This window comes from Macrotis lagotis, chromosome X (genome assembly GCF_037893015.1).
Source record: "Macrotis lagotis isolate mMagLag1 chromosome X, bilby.v1.9.chrom.fasta, whole genome shotgun sequence".
Classification (NCBI taxonomy): Eukaryota; Metazoa; Chordata; class Mammalia; order Peramelemorphia; family Peramelidae; genus Macrotis; species Macrotis lagotis.
This window is the reverse complement of record NC_133666.1, coordinates 295,551,212-295,568,544: the sequence shown is the minus strand read 5'-3', so window position 1 is coordinate 295,568,544 and position 17,333 is coordinate 295,551,212. Positions and strand designations below refer to the sequence as shown.

Below are 17,333 nucleotides of genomic sequence, written 5' to 3'. Positions count from 1 at the left end.
TATTAAGAGAGTGAGGGCCTCTATATACCAATGTACTTGAGATCTGAAAGGGAAGACCATGCATGCTTGGGAGTCCTTTTTTAGGATAAGACTGATGCCATAAGGCATGCATGGTAAGCCCAGGGTAAAAAAACAGAAACATAGGATAATTTTAGGACGCTTAATTTAACTGCTGGGTGATACCTTTAAATTTATGATTATCTTATATACTCCAGAGCATATAATTTTAAATTTTACTTTTGCTGTACAAATAAAAGAATCCCTATTTGATCTCAAATTGACTTAGAATCACAATATCATTGGTTTAGATCTTCAAGGGATCTTAGGGGCTATGTAGATTAAACTTCTCTTTTTTTCCCAAGGTAATGGGATTAACTGACTTGCTCAAGATCACACATCTAGGTAAATATTAAATGTCTGAGGCCAAATTTGAACTCAGGTTTTCCTGACTCCAGGGCCAATGCTCTATCCTCTAAACTACCCACCTGTCCCTAAACTTCTCATTTTATCAGTGGAAAAACTAAGGCCCAGACAATAAGTGACCTGTTCAAGATATGGATAGTAAATGCTAGAGCTAGGATCTGAATATCCAGTGCTCTTTTTTATTGTTAATATAATATTTTATTTTTTCCAATTACATGAAAAACAATTTTAACATTTTTTCAAATTTTGAGTCCCAAATTCTTTTTCTCCCTTTTCATCCCCCTCATTGAGAAGGCAAACAATTTGACATTGGTTATACAAATCCAAAACACATTTCCATATAAGTCATGCATTGAAAGAAAACAGATGAAAAAGGAAGAAAGTAAAGAAAAAGTATCTTTGATTTGTATTCAGGCTTCACCAGTTCTTTCTCTAATTCCATGCTCTTCAGTCTAGAATCACAGAAAAAAAGTGGAAACTCCAAGGACTTGGTTGTAATGACTTTTGAGGTTTAGGATGGAGAGAGAGAGAGAGAGAGAGAGAGAGAGAGAGAGAGAGAGAGAGAGAGAGAGGAGGGGAGGGGATAGATCTGTAAGTTCCTACTGGCTCCTTGGAAGAACCAAAACAGGATTTGCTAGAAAGAAGTTGGAAGGTCTGATATTGGCATTTGTCTGGTTCATTTTATTGGTAAAGCTGACATTTTGCTATCACATACCCAGGGCTATGTTTTCCAGAACCCAGCATAGTGTCTAGCAAATAAATGCTTAATAGTAATAGTAGTTGTCCTTCAATATTGAAGATCATGACATCAGGAAAGTGATGTCCTGACTTGCACATAAAATTCATTACATTGAGGGGGTACTGTGCAAAGATGCCATTCTTACTATCCCACATGAGCCCAGTAGCTTGTCATAGTAAGATCAGGTTGGTTGGTGATCAGTGCTTAATAAATACATATTGATCTGCTGTGTTCCCAGTAGCCATACCTTAAAATTTCCCCTTGCTCAGAAATGAACCATCTTTTCTCTCTGTCAAAACTGTCATCACATAGCAGTATTTACTAGGATTTGGATAGAAAATCCACCTGATAAAAACTGTCTCACACAAATTCAGGGAACTGTGACTTCAGAAGTGGGTGTTCCATAGACTTCAATAGAAAGCATCAGAAAACAACAAACATCTGGTCCAAGAGTCATTCATTTAGTTGTAAAATCTTACTTCTGAAGTCCTACAGAGTCAAGGAACATATAAGATACTATCTTTGGAGGTCTTCTATTGAGAGATGATGTAGTGAGCCACAGAGACTTGAAAGAAAAAATTGGGGGCACCAGGAACCACCCTGTCAACTTTTGTTCAGTGTATAGATCCTTTCATACTCTCTTAGCATTGCACCATCCTTCAGCAACCAAAGTACCATCCTTCAGGCACACCAACAGGCAACACTCCCAGAATCAGATCTCAGTGCAACTCATTTGTCCTGCTTCCACAGTTCCATGCCTCGCAGTGTTTGGTAATTTAAAGACCAGAGCACAGTCCAGTGATTCCCCCACTGGTTTTGGCATCTCTGCCTTAGGTAAGTTTTAGGTAGTTTAACAGATTCAAGGTGACTAGATTTCAGATATTGAGGGAGAAAGAATTTGGGGGCAGCATGCTTGTTTTACAATTTTCTTCCTTCCTTAAGCTGTTTTTCTGTGTGTTTTTTTCTATCATCTTCTCTCTTCTGAGCCCATAGATGGTCCAAAGGTTCAAGTTTTTAAGCTATGTGACACCCAACAGTGAGGGAGTGAAGGTAGGAAGACAGAAGGAAAGGAGACAGGACAACTACATATATACATATATGTGTATTATATGTTTTATATCTGTTTTGTATCTATGTTCTTGTATTCTATATGCTTTATATATAACTATACATACATTCAGTGTTTTTAAATAAGTGACTATATTTTATTTTTTAAAAAATTGTTTTATTAATGCTCTAAATCATTAATTATTAGAGAAATGCAAATTAAAGCTTCTCTGAGGTACCACTTCACACCTCTCAGATTGGCCAATATGACCAGAAAGGATAATGATCATTGTTGGAAACCTTGTGGGAAATCTGGGACACTATTACACTGTTGGTGGAGCTGTGAACTCATCCAAACCTTCTGGAGAGCAATTTGGAATTACACCCAAAGGGCAACAAAAATATGCATACCCTTTGACCCAGCAATACCACTACTGGATCTATACCCTGAAGAGATGAAGAAAAAGGGTAAAAACATTACTTGTACAAAAATATTTATAACAGCCCTGTTTGTGGTAGCAAAGAATTGGAAATCAAGTAAATGTCCTTCAATTGGGGAATGGCTTAGCAAACTGTGGTACCTGTATGTCATGGAACACTATTATTCTATTAGAAACCAGGAGGGACAGGATTTCAGGGAAACCTGGAGGGATTTGCATGAACTGATGCTGAGTGAGATGAACAGAACTAGAAAAACACTGTATACCCTAACAGCAACAGGGAAGTAATGTTCAACCTTGAAGGACTTGCTCATTCCATCAGTGCAACAATTGGGAGCAATTTTGGGCTGTCTGCAAAGGAGAGTGCCATCTGTATCCAGTTAAGGAGCTGTGGAGTTTGAACAAAGTTCAAGGACTATTCCCTTTAATTTAGAAAAAAAAACAGATATCTTATTGTCTGATCTTGTTACCTTTTCTTGTCCCTTCTCTAAGGATATGATTTCTCTCTCATCACACCCAATTTGGATCAAGGCACAACATGGAAACAAAGTAAAGACTGACAGATTGCTTTCTGTGGGGGGCTGGGGAGAGGGAAGTAAGATTGGGGGGAAATTGTAAAACTCAAATAATATCTTTAATAAAAATTAATAAAAAATTGTTTTATTGATATCTTTTACCTTTACATTGAAGTCATTTCTTACTCCCAGTCCTTCCCTCAGATTGAAGAGACAGTATGACCTATTTTTGAGAGGTAGCATTGGACTTGGAGTTAGGCAGAGCAGAGTTGAAACTGATGTTATTTTAAAAGAAGGCATAGTTGATTTTCTTGATTTATTATCTTTGCCCTAAAACATTCTATTTCATTACCAAGAACTTGGGAGACAATTTCATATTATTTATGTGTAATGTACACAACTAAGTGATGTACTCTAATTAGGTCTTTGGGTACTTTCCAGAGGTGGTTAAGGAAAAAAAATACTTCTCCTAAGTTAAGTCTGGGATTAGTGAAGTAACTGCGTTACATTGTTCCTTATTTGTCATTGCAAAACTTTGCTTCAAAGATTTTCTTGTTTTTTGGAACCAGAAGGGTAATATGGTATAGTAGAAGGAGAACTAGATTAGGAATGAGAACTGTTTCCAGTTTTGACTTTGTCTCTGTGTGACCTTGGGAAAATCACCCCAACTTTTGGGTCTCAGTTTCCCTCTCTATAAAATGAGGGGATTGAAACTTGTAGTGTGAGTTCTGTGGCAAAGGTTAATACCTCTAGCAATGTATAAGGTAAGGCTTAATTTAAACACCAAAATGAACTGAAGTGCTAAGGAGGGTGGCTAGGTGGGGTAGTGGATAAAGCACCGGCCCTGCAGTCAGGAGTACCTGGGTTCAAATCCGTCTCAGACACTTAATAATTACCTAGCTGTGTGGCCTTGGGCAAGCCACTTAACTCCACTGCCTTGCAAAAAAACCTGAACAATAAATAAAAAATAAAGATTTAAGGAAAACAGATGAAATTCGTTTAAGACATAGACAAGGGAATCTAATATTTAAAGAAAAAATATCAATTCAAGTATGTGTGCACATTTTGTTTCTATTTATATTGAGTGCCTTTGAACTTAGGTATAGTACATTCTGCTTTGTATCATCCTATTCTGACTAATACATTGCTATGTAAACAACAGGTATTTAAAAAAAACAATGAATGAATGAGAGGAGTGAAAAATATGGGGAGGGAAGCAGTTAGGAAAGACAGATTTAAATCCAAGAGGGCTTAGATGTAAAACCAATAGAAAGTAGCAAGCCCGACATGAGTCAAGTCTTGGTCCCCATAAACTTTTAAAATTTAAGTTCCTAGAATATGTAAAGTGATTTACTAGGTATTGGAAGAGTAATAAAGACAAAATCAAAATAGTTCCTGCCCTTGAAATAAAATCAGAAAATATTTGGAAAATGATGAGCATATAGTTAGAAATTTCCTTCCTTGCCTCCTTCTTTCCTTCCTTCCTTCCTTCTTCTCCCTCCCTTCCTTCCTTTCTTCCTCTCCCTCCCTCTTTCCCTCCTTCTTCCTTCTTCCCTTTTTCCCTCCTGTCCTTTCTTCCTTTCTCAAACAGCCCACAGGAAAGGGAGGGAGGCAATGGATACATTGTGTGTGTGTGTGTGTATGTATATATATATATATATTATATATATATTATATATATATATATAATATATATATATATGTTGATACAAAATAATATGATGAAAAGTTTTTTTGAAGTTTTATTCTCTAATTCTAATCAATCAAAGCCTTAGTAGTTTATTTTTTAATAAGTTTATTCTTTATTAAGTTTAAGACAAGGGTGGATAAACTGGAGAAGGTCCAAAAAAGTTTTTTAAAAATGAAGATTGAAAATACATCTATGTGGAAAAGTTTAAGAGGGTTTTGTTGATGCCTTTAGCTTTTGTTATTTTAAAGCAAAAGGAAGGTTTTTGAAAGGTGATTTCAAATATTTGAAAGGTCTCTCTATAAAATGATTTGAGGAAGAGAGAGATGAACAGTTGGGAGGAAAAGGAGAGAGACATCTTTTTAAAAAAGTTTTACTGCTGCTTTTTGTTTTTGCCAATAAAAGTCATTTCCCAGCATAGATACTTGCTCTCACCCTTTCAAAATCCCCTCTAACTGAAAAAGGCATACATAACCCTTAGAACGTTTTGTCCCCTCACATCTTTGCTGAGAGGAAGGAAAAGTGAATCAGCATCTCACACCAATAAAGCCATTACTTTTCATCTAAATCCAGCTGAATTTTAATGTTGCTTTTATTTGCAATAATATAGTTATTCGGTATATTGTTCTCATGATTGTTCTTTCTTCACTGAATCAGTTCATATGTCTTTTAAAGTTTTTTCTAAAATTCTTTTCATTTCTAATTTCTTATAGTGTAGAGAAAAGTGTTCCTAACCTTGGTTTGTTGACTTTAAAAAAAAAAACTGTATTTCAACATAACTGATTTCTTTTGTAACCTCTCTATTTTATGTAAATACATTCATTCTTGAGTTCATAGGTTTCACCAGACTGCTAAAAGAGTCAGTAACATAAAATATGGTGAAGAACCTCTGAAAAATAAATTCAAATATGTATTCAGTTATATGCAGCCCTGTTGAATGCCTCATGGTAGTGTGACACTGATCATAGGTGAGTGAACCTGGGACAGTGGAGTGTCTCTTCTGGCAATGCTTAGAATGTTGGTTGGAACTGAACATGGGATGTCTTTGGTAGAGTATTAGCTGGTGAGGAAACTACTTCTAAAAATGTACTCATATTCTGGGCAATTTACAGTCTTAATTCAGCATTATAAACTTTTTTTTAATGTGATAGATTCCTCCCCCTGCTTTTTTGCAATGTGGTGACATACATGGATCTCTCCTCAAAATAATACTTTTAAATGCATAAAATACATAGAATTACAAAGAAAATAAATTTTATTTAAATAAAATTATCAAAATATTTTTTAAAGGATAAGCTTATTGACCACAGAATTTTTTTTTGTTTTTGTTTTTGCTAGGCAATGGGGTTAAGTGACTTGACCAAGGTCACACAGCTGAGTAAGTACTAAGTGTCTCAGGTCAGATTAGAACTCTGGTCCTCCAGGGTCTGTTCCACCTAGATACCTCCAACCACAGAAATTCTTAAAGAACATTAGCTTGTTTTTGATGAAGGGACCTGGTTTAGTGGAATAATTTCTGGATTTAGAGTCAAAGAACCTAGTCAAATCCCAGCTCTGTTATTTGTGGACCTTAGGCAAATCCTTTAACTTTTCTGAACTTCACTTTTCTCATGTTTAAAATGAAAGGGATGGTCTTGTGATTTTGTGCATAATATGGATTTATGATATAAATGTATAACCAGAGATCAGGAGATAGGAGTTTTAATCCTCTGTTTAACTACTTTGTAAACCTAGGCATGTGATTTACCTTCTCTTGTTCTATATCCTTCCCTGAAAAATGTATTGTTATAAATAATATTTCATATCTTTACAAGTTCTCTGATAGTGCATAATGATCCTTTGTTTCTATTTAAGTAAGAGCAAAAAGAAATATGTTAAGAAGTTTTAATTACTAAAAAAAATTTTTTGACAATCAGTTATTAAATACTGGAATGTTGTTGTGCACCCTTCATTTTTAAAAACGACTAGTGACCATAGGTGATGTCTTGACTTATGTGTAAATTGGATTTAAATGAGGTATAGTTGTGTCTTCAGTCTCGCTCTCTCTTCCAGAGTCAGCAAAGTTCATTGGCAAGACAAAAGAGAAGCCACTGGCAATGGCCCAGGATGCAGTGGATGTCCCTGACTTCTTACATATCTAACCAAGCTCTAAGTGCTCCACAGCTTCTGTTTCTGCCATCTTCATGGTCACTGGAACAAATTGTTGTCACTTGCCTTTCTGCTGTGAAAATCCATCACATTTTTGGGATAGATATCCCCCTAACTCAACACAGGTTTGAGGCTTGTTTGTTACCCTCAATCTGGTTTAGCTTATCTGCTGAGACAGTTTACTGGAGTGTGACTCGTCTGCATTCTATAGCTACAGGTGAGAATTGGGTGACAGGAGGATACCAAGGTGATTATAGAATTTCTATCCTGGAACATACTTTAAAATAAGATGTATGGGCATGTGAAATAGATGATTTAGCTGTAGGAGATACAATATGACAGTGAACAAAGCATTATATAGAATCATGACACCTGAGTTCAAATATAGACTCATATATACACTAGTTATGTAACCTGAATGTATCATTTAACTTCCTTAAGTTTAGTTTAGTTCATAATGTATGATTCTATTATCTAGGAAGTTGGGGGCTGCACTCGGAAACTGGTCTTTGACTTTGGGTTCTCTTCCATGCAATCAATTTTAAAGAAAAGAAATTGGGGTGGCTAGGTGGTGCAGTGGATAAAGCACTGGCCCTGGGGTCAGGAGTACCTGGGTTCAAATCCAGTCTCAAACACTTAATAATTACCTAGCTATGTGGCCTTGGGCAAGCCACTTAACCCCATTTGCCTTGCAAGAAAAAAAAAGAAATAATAAGCAGAAAACATATTTTGAATGTTCCTAGAAAAAATTCTTTAAGGAAAATGCAGATTCTCCTATTTGATATTCTTGAAATCTGTAATATATCTTTTCTCTTGCTTTCATGATAATTTGGGGACTTTTCATTTTTTCAATTTATATTCTGTGCAAACCCATTTAGATAGTCATGAAATAAAAGGATCAAGAAAAATCAGATTGATTCCTGGTCTGTAAGAGAAGGAATGCTAGAAATGGAACTTAAAAACTCTTTTTTCAGGACTTCCTTTTGAGGGGCCGCTAGGTGGCGCAGTGGATAGACCATTGGCCCTGGAGTCAGGAGTACCTGAGTTCAAATCCGGTCTCAGACACTTAATAATTACCTAGCTGTGTGGCCTTGGGCAAGCCACCTAACCCCATTGCCATGCAAAATCTAAAAAAAAAGGACTTCCTTTTGAATTATCCAGTAAAAGGATTTTAAAACATTTAAATTCTTTGGGCATTCTCTAGCCATTTAAAAATCAGTTGCTTAAATGTTTCTCAATTCTCTGAATGAATGATATTAATTATTTTTGGGGGGGGTCGGAAAAACACAATATTCTATATTAAATAGGGCTTTGTTAAACAATCACAATACTGAGGTACAAGAGGACTCAAGTTTGGATAAAGCCCTCCCTACAGATTTTAGGCTGCCATACTTTTTCCTCTTGAAAAAGATGTTGTCCTAATTTAATGGATCATTAAGGAAAACATTCTTTAAAGTTATCATGGAGATAGCAGAATGATTATTTCATTCTCATTAAATTTCTTGCCCTAAACAACTGTTGTTTTTATTTGCATTAATGCAGTCATCTAAATTGTTCCCATGGTTGTGCTTTGTTCACTGAACTACTTCATATGTCTCTCAAAGTTTTTCTGAATTTCTTTCATTTCTCATTTTTTTAAAGTATAGTGAAAGAGGTTCTTAAAAAATAAGTTCAGAGAAGTCAGGTTATTTTTTAACTGTATTTCAGCATAGCAGGTTTCCTGGAATCAGGAATCTAAAGTTTAGTATGTTAATACCTCAGAAGGCACGATTCTGTTCTTTTTCCAAAGGTGAGGGGCACGGGTCTTACTCTTAATTTTGTCTACATCAGTATTTAGTGCCTAAAAGAACATCTTTTTGAGAAGAAAAGGGCACCTGAAAAATTTGTGCGCCATATCTGTTTTTAGTTACTCATCAAAGTTTTATATTGTCCCTTGCATTTTTATAAATTCCAAAGAATTAAATGAATTGCTTGCTAGGCAGCAGTTCAAGTTCTTTCTTTTAGTAGGTGTGCTGTGGGAGAGCCCCGCGTTACTAAAGAACGTCTTAACTATAGAAAACCTGGAATTAAGATTTTATATTTGAAGTCGAGGTTTGAGAGATGATTCCTAAGCATGTGCGGCACCACACAGCCTGTTTTTAAGTGGGTGGGTGTGTAGCTTTGGGGCCCCCAGTCTTTCATTTAGCCAGCGACACTGGCATTGGCGATTCTTGGCCACACCGGGGCAGCCTCTCCCTGGCTGGGGGCTGGGGAAAGAAATCCGTTCCAGCAAAGCTGACAATGTAGCCAAGTCCGTATTTTCCGTGGCTGCCAAGAATCATTTAAAGGGGAAAAGAAAACCAATTTTTAACAAAATTAACCCAAACCCTAAATAAAACAAACAAACAAAAAGCAACAGGCCAAGGAGCTGGGCACCTCATTGTTTCCTGAAAGGAAGTCCTTTCATCCTGTGAGCCCAAAGGTCTATCCCGCTCCTTTACTCCTCACCCCCACCCCCAACACAGGGGAGCCCCAGAGTATAGGTTAGCTCCCCAAAGGAAGCCCCACACGTCCACGCCGCTTCAGATTCATTCCAACACCCCATCCCCTTGGGGAACATAATTGCACTCAAACCAGGGGAATGGGGGTGAGGGGCGAACCAAACCAACGTAGCCTGACCGCCTATCCTCCCCCAAAGGCTGAAGCCTGTGATTGGCTTGGTGGGCTCTTCTTCCCGCCCCGGTGAGACTGGGAGGAGAAAAGCAGAGGGAGGGAGGGTCCCCTCACTGGCCTCGAGTGGAAATAGGAGGAGGGGAAAACCGAGAGGAAAGGGGAGGAAGGGGGTTGTGGTGGGGAGGATGTGAGCCGGGTTAATGTGAACTGAGAGCCAGCTAGGAGAGGGGGGCGGAGAAGGGAAGGAAGGAAGGGAGGAAGAAGGAGGAAGAGGAGGAGGAGGAGGAGAGAAAGCCAAACGGCTCGGAGCAGCAGCAGCAGCAGCAGCCGCCGCCGCCGGGAAAGCCGCGGGGAGGCAAGCGGCCCCGCGTGTGCGTGTCGGGCCAGTGCTCATTCCCGAGTGGGGCAGCTGAGGCAGCAAGAAGCAGGGACAGCGGCCCCGGAGCCTGGCTTCTCCCGGGGCAGAGGCGAGAGCTGCAGCAGCGAGAAAGAGCCCTCGGGACTTGCTGGGGAGCTTTCCCATCCCTCTCCTCTCCAGCCTTCCTTTCCCTTCCAGTCTCCCTGCCAGCCCGCATTTCCCCCAGCCTTCCGGCTTCAGCAGCCGCCCCGGGGAGGAAGCGGCCCCGGCGGGAGTGGGGGAGGAGAGCGGGCTGGACTCTAGGGGACCTCCCTCACCTGCTCTGCCCAGACACTAACTGCGTTGGCATCCCCTCGGGCCACAACTTCCCCAGGGGGCTGGAGTGCACCCCGGGGGTGGCCAGGAAGAAGAGTGAAGTCCAAAGAGTAGCTCTTGTGGCCTCTGGGGGCTCGCCTTAACACTCCGGAGAGGAGGGAGGGCTGCAAGCTCCTCGTCCCCCCCCACCCCAAGAGTTGGGGCTGCTCTTGCCCCTCTCGGGCTCATGGCGACCGGGCTGGGGGAGCCGGTCTATGGACTTTCCGAAGATGAAGTAAGTGCTGACTCCCCCCAAACCTCTAGTGAGTTGGTCTGCTTTCCATGAGCCCATCTGTCACCCTCTCCCCACCCCCCACTCCCCACCACTTCCCGGGGGCCCAGGGGAGTTTCGTGTAAGCGGGAGGGTTGAATCCTCCGAGTCTGAAGTTGGGGGGGGGGATCTGGGGAGCTTCTCACTGGCTGGCATTCACCTTTCCAAGGAGGCTAGAGGAGAGCTGATGCTGGAACGTGTGTGCCTAGGTTCTGAGTGAGGGGCGATAGGGCGGCGGGTGAGGAAGGGTCCCGAGAGTATCGGGTAACGGCACCTGGGCCACCACCCTCCCGGATTTGGACTCTACCCTTCTGGGTCCCCTCTTCCTGCCGGTTGCTCTCGGTCTTTGCTGTCTCTCTCCCCGCCTTGGCGCGCGCTGTTTGTAAATAAAACGGGCGACCCCCCCCCCCCCCCCCCCCCCCCCGCCGTGTGCTGTCCGGACCCTGGGGCCCAAATCCTCCTTTGTGCTGGAAAAGAATGAGAAGTCCTGTGCTCATGGTGCCCACTGTACCCCCTGAAGAGGAGTCCTCGGGGAGAAAGGACCTCGGAGCTCTCTGGGCAAACTTACTTTTTTGTCTCATGCTTCCTTGTCAAGTGTCAGGTCCTCCTTCGGGCCCTTGGCCGGTTGCTGGTGCGCCGGGGTCCGGCAAGGAAGCCCACTGACTTCTGAGAACTTCCCATTAATGTGACCTGTTTTAGAACCTTTCAACGTCCTGTGTGTGTGTGGCTGGGTGTGAAGGTGTGAGTGTGAGATTCACCAGCGAGGAGAGGGGTGAAGAGGTTTGGCTATGGATGCAGATGAATACACTGGTTTATGATACACAGTTTGACTGAAGGACAGATCTAGTTTATGTAGGAGCGCCTGTGTTTGAGGGTCGAAGAGGATAGCAGGTGCTTTTAGGAAACTTCGATGGGTGGTTGCCGCCCAGCCATTTTCCTTCCTAAGGATCTCTGGGCAAAGATCTCAGAGGTGGATGGATTGAAAATGAGGAAAGATCTTTGACTTCTTTTTTAATAAAGCACATATACATGAAGATCTACAGTCCAAACAATGTTTATTTAAATGAAAATAGGTTTTGTTTTTATCCTTAGAAAACCTCCCTTAACCCCCTCCCCCCCCTTTTCCCAACAAGCTTGGTAAATCACAGCTCAGCCCTCTCAGCAAGCTGTATACTTGGTTCTTATTGGTGTGCTTCCATGCCAAAAAGGGGAGTGGGAGGAATATCACCCTGGAAGCCGGAGTGACAGAGAAGCTGTATGGAGCAGGTAGGAGTGGTTTCCCCATCTGGCTGTGTGTTTGCGTGTTCAGGTTTGTTTCTCTGGAGAGGTGAATTTACAATCCATGAAGCATTACTCAGCAGGGAGGTATTTCCTATCCTAGTCGGTTGTGCATTTCATGAAAAGTTGATGCCTGGAAATTCAGGCTTTCTTGGTTTTTCTTCCCTCTTTCTCCTTTCATTCTCTGGGTGAGGGGGTGGGGTTCAGAGAGAGGCTATTATCCGGGACATGCCCACATTATGGCTTCTCTCAAAGCGATGTAGGCATCTGTTACCCACCTACTGTTGGCACCCTACATGTATATGTGTGTGAGTAGACTCGGGAAGTGTGTATGGACATAGCAACCTGTATGCAAAAATGTGTAGAGTGTATGAATCTGTCTGATAATTCTGTCGATCAACTGCACTTTATTCTTAAAGATGGCTTAGGAAACACCTGTGGTTTCCTTTATCTTATTTTAATGTAGAAATCCATGTATTTGTATGTTGGAATACTGTGTTTAAAATAATTTTACCTTTTGTGGAGTCAAATGCATAATACTGTTATTTGATGAAGCTATGGAATTTCAAAATCTTTGGGTCTCACTCCTTCCCTGTCTGTCTTCATCCTCTTTATTAATTTCAGTAGAAAGAAGACAGAGCCTTCAGGGCTAGTAAGATAAAGACATTTCCAAACAAAGAGGCTGGGGCTTGGCTGAGGTATTGTGAGTGAGAGTCAGCTGCAGTTCTGTCTCATTAAGGTTATTAACATAACATGATAGTTAGAAAAAACTGAAAAATGTACTTTTAAAAATACTCTAGTGATATGGGGAGTGGTTTATTTTAATCATGCTTTGCTTTCAGGAAGGCAGTAGATGAGTAGATTTCTCATAGCTGTGGTTTTTATGTGCTAATGTGTTTTGTTGATAACTAGGACCAGTTTAAGAATCCTGTATGCTCTAGAGAGATTGTGATTTTTTTCCCTCTAGGTTGGTTAATAGTGTTCTTTACTTGGGACTAGAGCAAAAGGAAACAGAACGTATATCTATATTTATATATTGAATAAGTATATATATACACATACATATATGTGCATATTTCTAAACCTATTACTTCCAAAAACTATTCTGGGACTTTGTATATAATAAATGACTAACATATTATGATTAACAGGCTATAAAGAAATTGAATTTATTTTCCATTGTGGCCATTTCCTCTAGTGCTAAGCATGTTCTTATATGGATCAACAGGATAACTCTCCTCAGTCTTGCCTTTTCTAAGCAATGCTATTTTGATGACTCTCTATTTCTTTGGCATTTTGTTTGGGGGAGAGATTTTATACTGTCGCACTTTGGCTGTTGGAAAGCCAAGGAATGCTTTTGCAAAATATTAACAGCAAATTATAGTGGTATTATAGCTAGTTTAGTTCTTAAGATTCCTTGCAGTCAGTCTGGAAGAAAAACAGATATGGTTTTTGAAAGAATTAGTATCCAATGAAATTTAGTTCTAGGTCCTGGTAGGCATCCATTCAGAACATGATCCAAGTATGTGTACCACATTTGATAATCTGAGTAATGGGCATAAATCATCACCTTGGTTTTTCCAATATAGATTGTTAGGGTGTTGTTTTTCAAGTAGCAATTGAGGAGGCCCAGTAGTGTCCTGGGGTTTAATAGAATGTTCACTGTGCCATCCTCCAATCTCATTATATCTATGAAAATCCTTTCTTAATTGTATTACTCAGAATCGTGAAAGTCATCTTCCCCTGTAGTGATGAACTCCTCTTCCACTTGTTTTCTTTGGTACTGATAAGCTGAGCATCATAATAGTTTTTTCAGTGGTTGAATCCCTCAAGAAATCATGCAGCATCATCCACATTAGTGGGGTTGTTGGAGAGTCTTGAAGACTGCATTTTATTCTGCCCAAATTTTTTCTCCTCTATCACAGACAATAAACAGGGTAGGATATTGTATTCTTTATAGCTTTCAGTCAATTATATAATAATGAAGATGGAGAGTACTATAGAAAAATCATGAATGGATTCCTGTTCTTTAAAGTAGCAAGTTTTCAAAGGCATTTTAAATACAGGTTTTCTTCATTTTTATAAAATATATTTGAATAAATGAAATTTATCCATAAGAAGTTGGCCAAATCAGTTTTGTAAATCAAACTATCTTTTGAATTTTAAAATTTTCTTTATTTTTATATATTTTAAATATTTTTAAAGCTTTTTATTAAAACAGAACCATGTCTAACATCTTTTAAGCAAATCTGTATATTTATATATTAATTTTATTTTACCCTTCATTCCTGCAGCATCCTTCCCTTCCTCTTTCCTTCCATTTTTTTTTTGGCTTTGGGTCTCTAGCTCCTAGTCCAGTTCTTGGCACATAATAGGTGCTTAATAAATTCTTATTGATTAAATATTGATTCTTGAAGTCTATTACTGTCATGAATACATTGAGTAGTCCATTAATAGTGTGATAAGACTGCTTTGCTTGAACCTGTAAAAAATTAGGTGTTGGAAGGGGTGGGTCAGAGGGCAGTACTACCCAGTGGTTTGGTAGTTTTATTATACTTACTGTATTAAGAAAAGATAATAAGAACATAAGGGGGGGGTTGGGGATTGGGAGAGAAGGTGGGACAGGACCGGTTTATATTTATGTTTATAAGTTCACATCTGTTTTAGTTCAAATTGATCATGATTAGGATCTGTTAAATTTGAGTTAGAAAATACTCTCAGCATAAATTTTGGCAGGGAGGAAATGGGTGTGGTCAGACTTTTGTTTAGAGGTTCAATAAAGACTTAGAAAGATCAGTTTAATTTGAAAGAATCAGTTTGGAACAAGTTTCAAAATTGGCTTGAGTCCTTGACATTTTTTGGCAGTCATTGGTACTTTGGGGCATGTTTTTCTCATGAATATAATACAATATTAACTATAATTCTTTGACTGTTTATTGACTGACAGACCCCAAAAACTAAGTCAGATATTTGAGAATGATATATTTATCAGGCAAAATTTTTGTGGTTTAACTGGGGTAAGGATGTAGGGATATTAAATTTAGTACCTTTGTTTTGGTGGCTACCATGAATGGGGTTCAAATATAAGCCTTAGGTCTTCTTTCTTCCTTTCTTTTTTTCCTCCATCTCTCCATATACAACTTATTCATGCCTTAAACTGAAAAGTAAGAAGCCATTTTGATAAGCAGCACAAAATGCCTCTTAAAATCCACAGAAACCATGGGACACTGGTCTCTGTGTAGAAAGAGCACAGGATACCACAAAATTGATGCTTAGGAGGCTGTTTGTGGGATTGAGGGTGGTTGATAGGTGGGAAGGGAAGCAGGAAGAGGCCAGACCTCTGAAGAGCTCACAAGTATATTTGGTAAAGGCATATTTTAACCAATTTTACTAAGTTCAAGTGTTTCTATGCTGCTGAAGGACTCTATTATCAACATCCTGGAGCAAAGTTCCAATCACCTTCCCTTCTTATAGGGGCCAACCAGAGAGGGTCAGGACTTGGCATGTTCATAATAAATTACCCATATGTTAAAAGCAGAGTTGAATAGAATTCACATGTGATGATTGATACTTCATATTATCACTGATTCTTTTTTAATGTGGGTACCTGCTCCACTAATATAGATGAAAAGTCATTTATAATTTCTTATCCTGTATGTTCTTGTACATGGCTGGAGGACTTTTTTTAGTTTTTTTTTATATTTTATGTCTGTTATGCTGAGTTCTTATATGACAGACTCATCTGCTTTTCTAATCATACATTTCCTGGATATCTCTTATTTCAAGTTAATTGCATATACCACATCATTATATGTCCTGATTTTGCCCACCATGTCTTTCTTGTTAAGGTTTTGGGTTATTTGCAACTTTTATTCCTTACATATTAGGATTTGCAAGATTTATAAACAATCCAACAAATGTATGAAAAAGCAGTTAGGATGATTAAAAAAAGCATTGGGTAATTTTCCAGAAAGAAGTGGTCACTGGCCTGGGATTTCATTGTTACAGTTGAAGAAATACACTTTTTCTGTAATTTATAGTCTTCATAGTTATCTGGGAGACATTGAGAGGTTAGGTGACTTGACCAGGATCAGGGAGCTAACATGTATCAGAGCTGGCACTTGAGTCCACATCCTTCTAGCTTCTGTGTCAGTCAGCTCTCTCCATTGTCATGTTATTGGCTTCCCAAATGTAGGGCAGGTGCATTTATTACTATGCAAATATTTTTATGCCCATTTTACAGGTGTGGAAATTATTAGCCATTAGTTTTAGTGACACTTTCATTCAGAATTTTATTGAGGTCAAATTTCATTGAATTTTCTCTCTCCCTTGTTAATGCAGACCATCCTGGGAACTGAACTGCTAAACTATGAAATGATCCAAATATCATTTATTTTTTTATCTGAAATTTTATATTAAATATTTTACTTAGACTAGAAAAATGAAGGAGATGGAATAATACACAACCTGGCTACTTAGTCTGTTAATAATTGAGAAGGGGGGAGGCTAGGTGGCGCAGTTAGATAAAGCACCGGCCCTGGAGTCAGGAGTACCTGGGTTCAAATCCGGTCTCAGAGACTTAATAATTACCTAGCTGTGTGGCCTTGGGCAAGCCACTTAACCCCATTTGCCTTGCAAAAACCTAAAAAAAAATAATTGAGAAGGTTTTTTCTTATACTCTTGACTGTGTATGCATTTAGATATCTCAGTTTTGTTGATACATATATGATGAAAGTTGAGTTAAAATAAATATGTCTATTGAGAGGAAGTCTAGTTTAGTGGAAAGTCTCTGACTTGGATTCAGGCAAGGCTAGAGTTCAGATTCTGCTGCTGATAGTTAATGACAACCTTAGGACTGTGGTTAGCTTATTTAACCTCTCAGTTTCTATAAAATCAGAAATGATACTTCTAGAACCTACCTCATAACCTTATTATTTAAGTGATGATCAAATGAAATAAGGAATGTAAAGTGTTGTGTAAACATCGAAGTGCTATATATTAGTTATTAGGGCTGTTATCAGTATTATCATTTGAAAACTACTCTTAATCAGTAGGACAAAGTTGAATTTTGTGATTTTATTTGAGAACTTACAAAATTGGACTTGACCAATGATTTCACTGAATAATCCTTTATCTAGTGCATGCATCTATCTCTGCTAAGTATCATGAGTGAAACCATAGGAAGTAGAATACCTGCACTCATATAGTGTGTTATAATTTATGACAGTTAAAAAAATCCTACAACTCAAAGAAGCTTCATGTTTGGTATCTCACTTATTATTAAATAATTATGTAAAGGTCAAAGTCCTTTATGTGGTTACATTCTTTTTTGTCTTATGTTGTAACCAGCATGATGTCATGTGCAAACAGGACCATCTAGAGGACTTTACCATCTATACAGAATCCCTTTTTTTTTTTGCA

At 39.0% G+C, this 17,333-nt stretch overlaps 1 protein-coding gene and 1 long non-coding RNA gene across 2 annotated transcripts in view; one reads left to right on the top strand and one right to left on the bottom strand.

Moving 5' to 3' along the window:
* LOC141502558 (uncharacterized) overlaps window positions 1-11,575 on the bottom strand; it is a 63,475-nt gene extending 51,900 nt beyond the window's left edge. Inside the window, exon 1 of the long non-coding RNA XR_012472586.1 lies at window positions 11,203-11,575. This is a non-coding gene — a long non-coding RNA (uncharacterized LOC141502558). The remainder of the gene's footprint in view (window positions 1-11,202) is intronic.
* The window catches only part of NEDD4L (NEDD4 like E3 ubiquitin protein ligase), a 448,524-nt gene continuing 441,215 nt past the window's right edge, over window positions 10,025-17,333 (top strand). Inside the window, exon 1 of the mRNA XM_074207342.1 lies at window positions 10,025-10,598. Coding sequence (XP_074063443.1) covers window positions 10,551-10,598 — 48 coding nt within the window. The 5' untranslated portion in view covers window positions 10,025-10,550. The remainder of the gene's footprint in view (window positions 10,599-17,333) is intronic.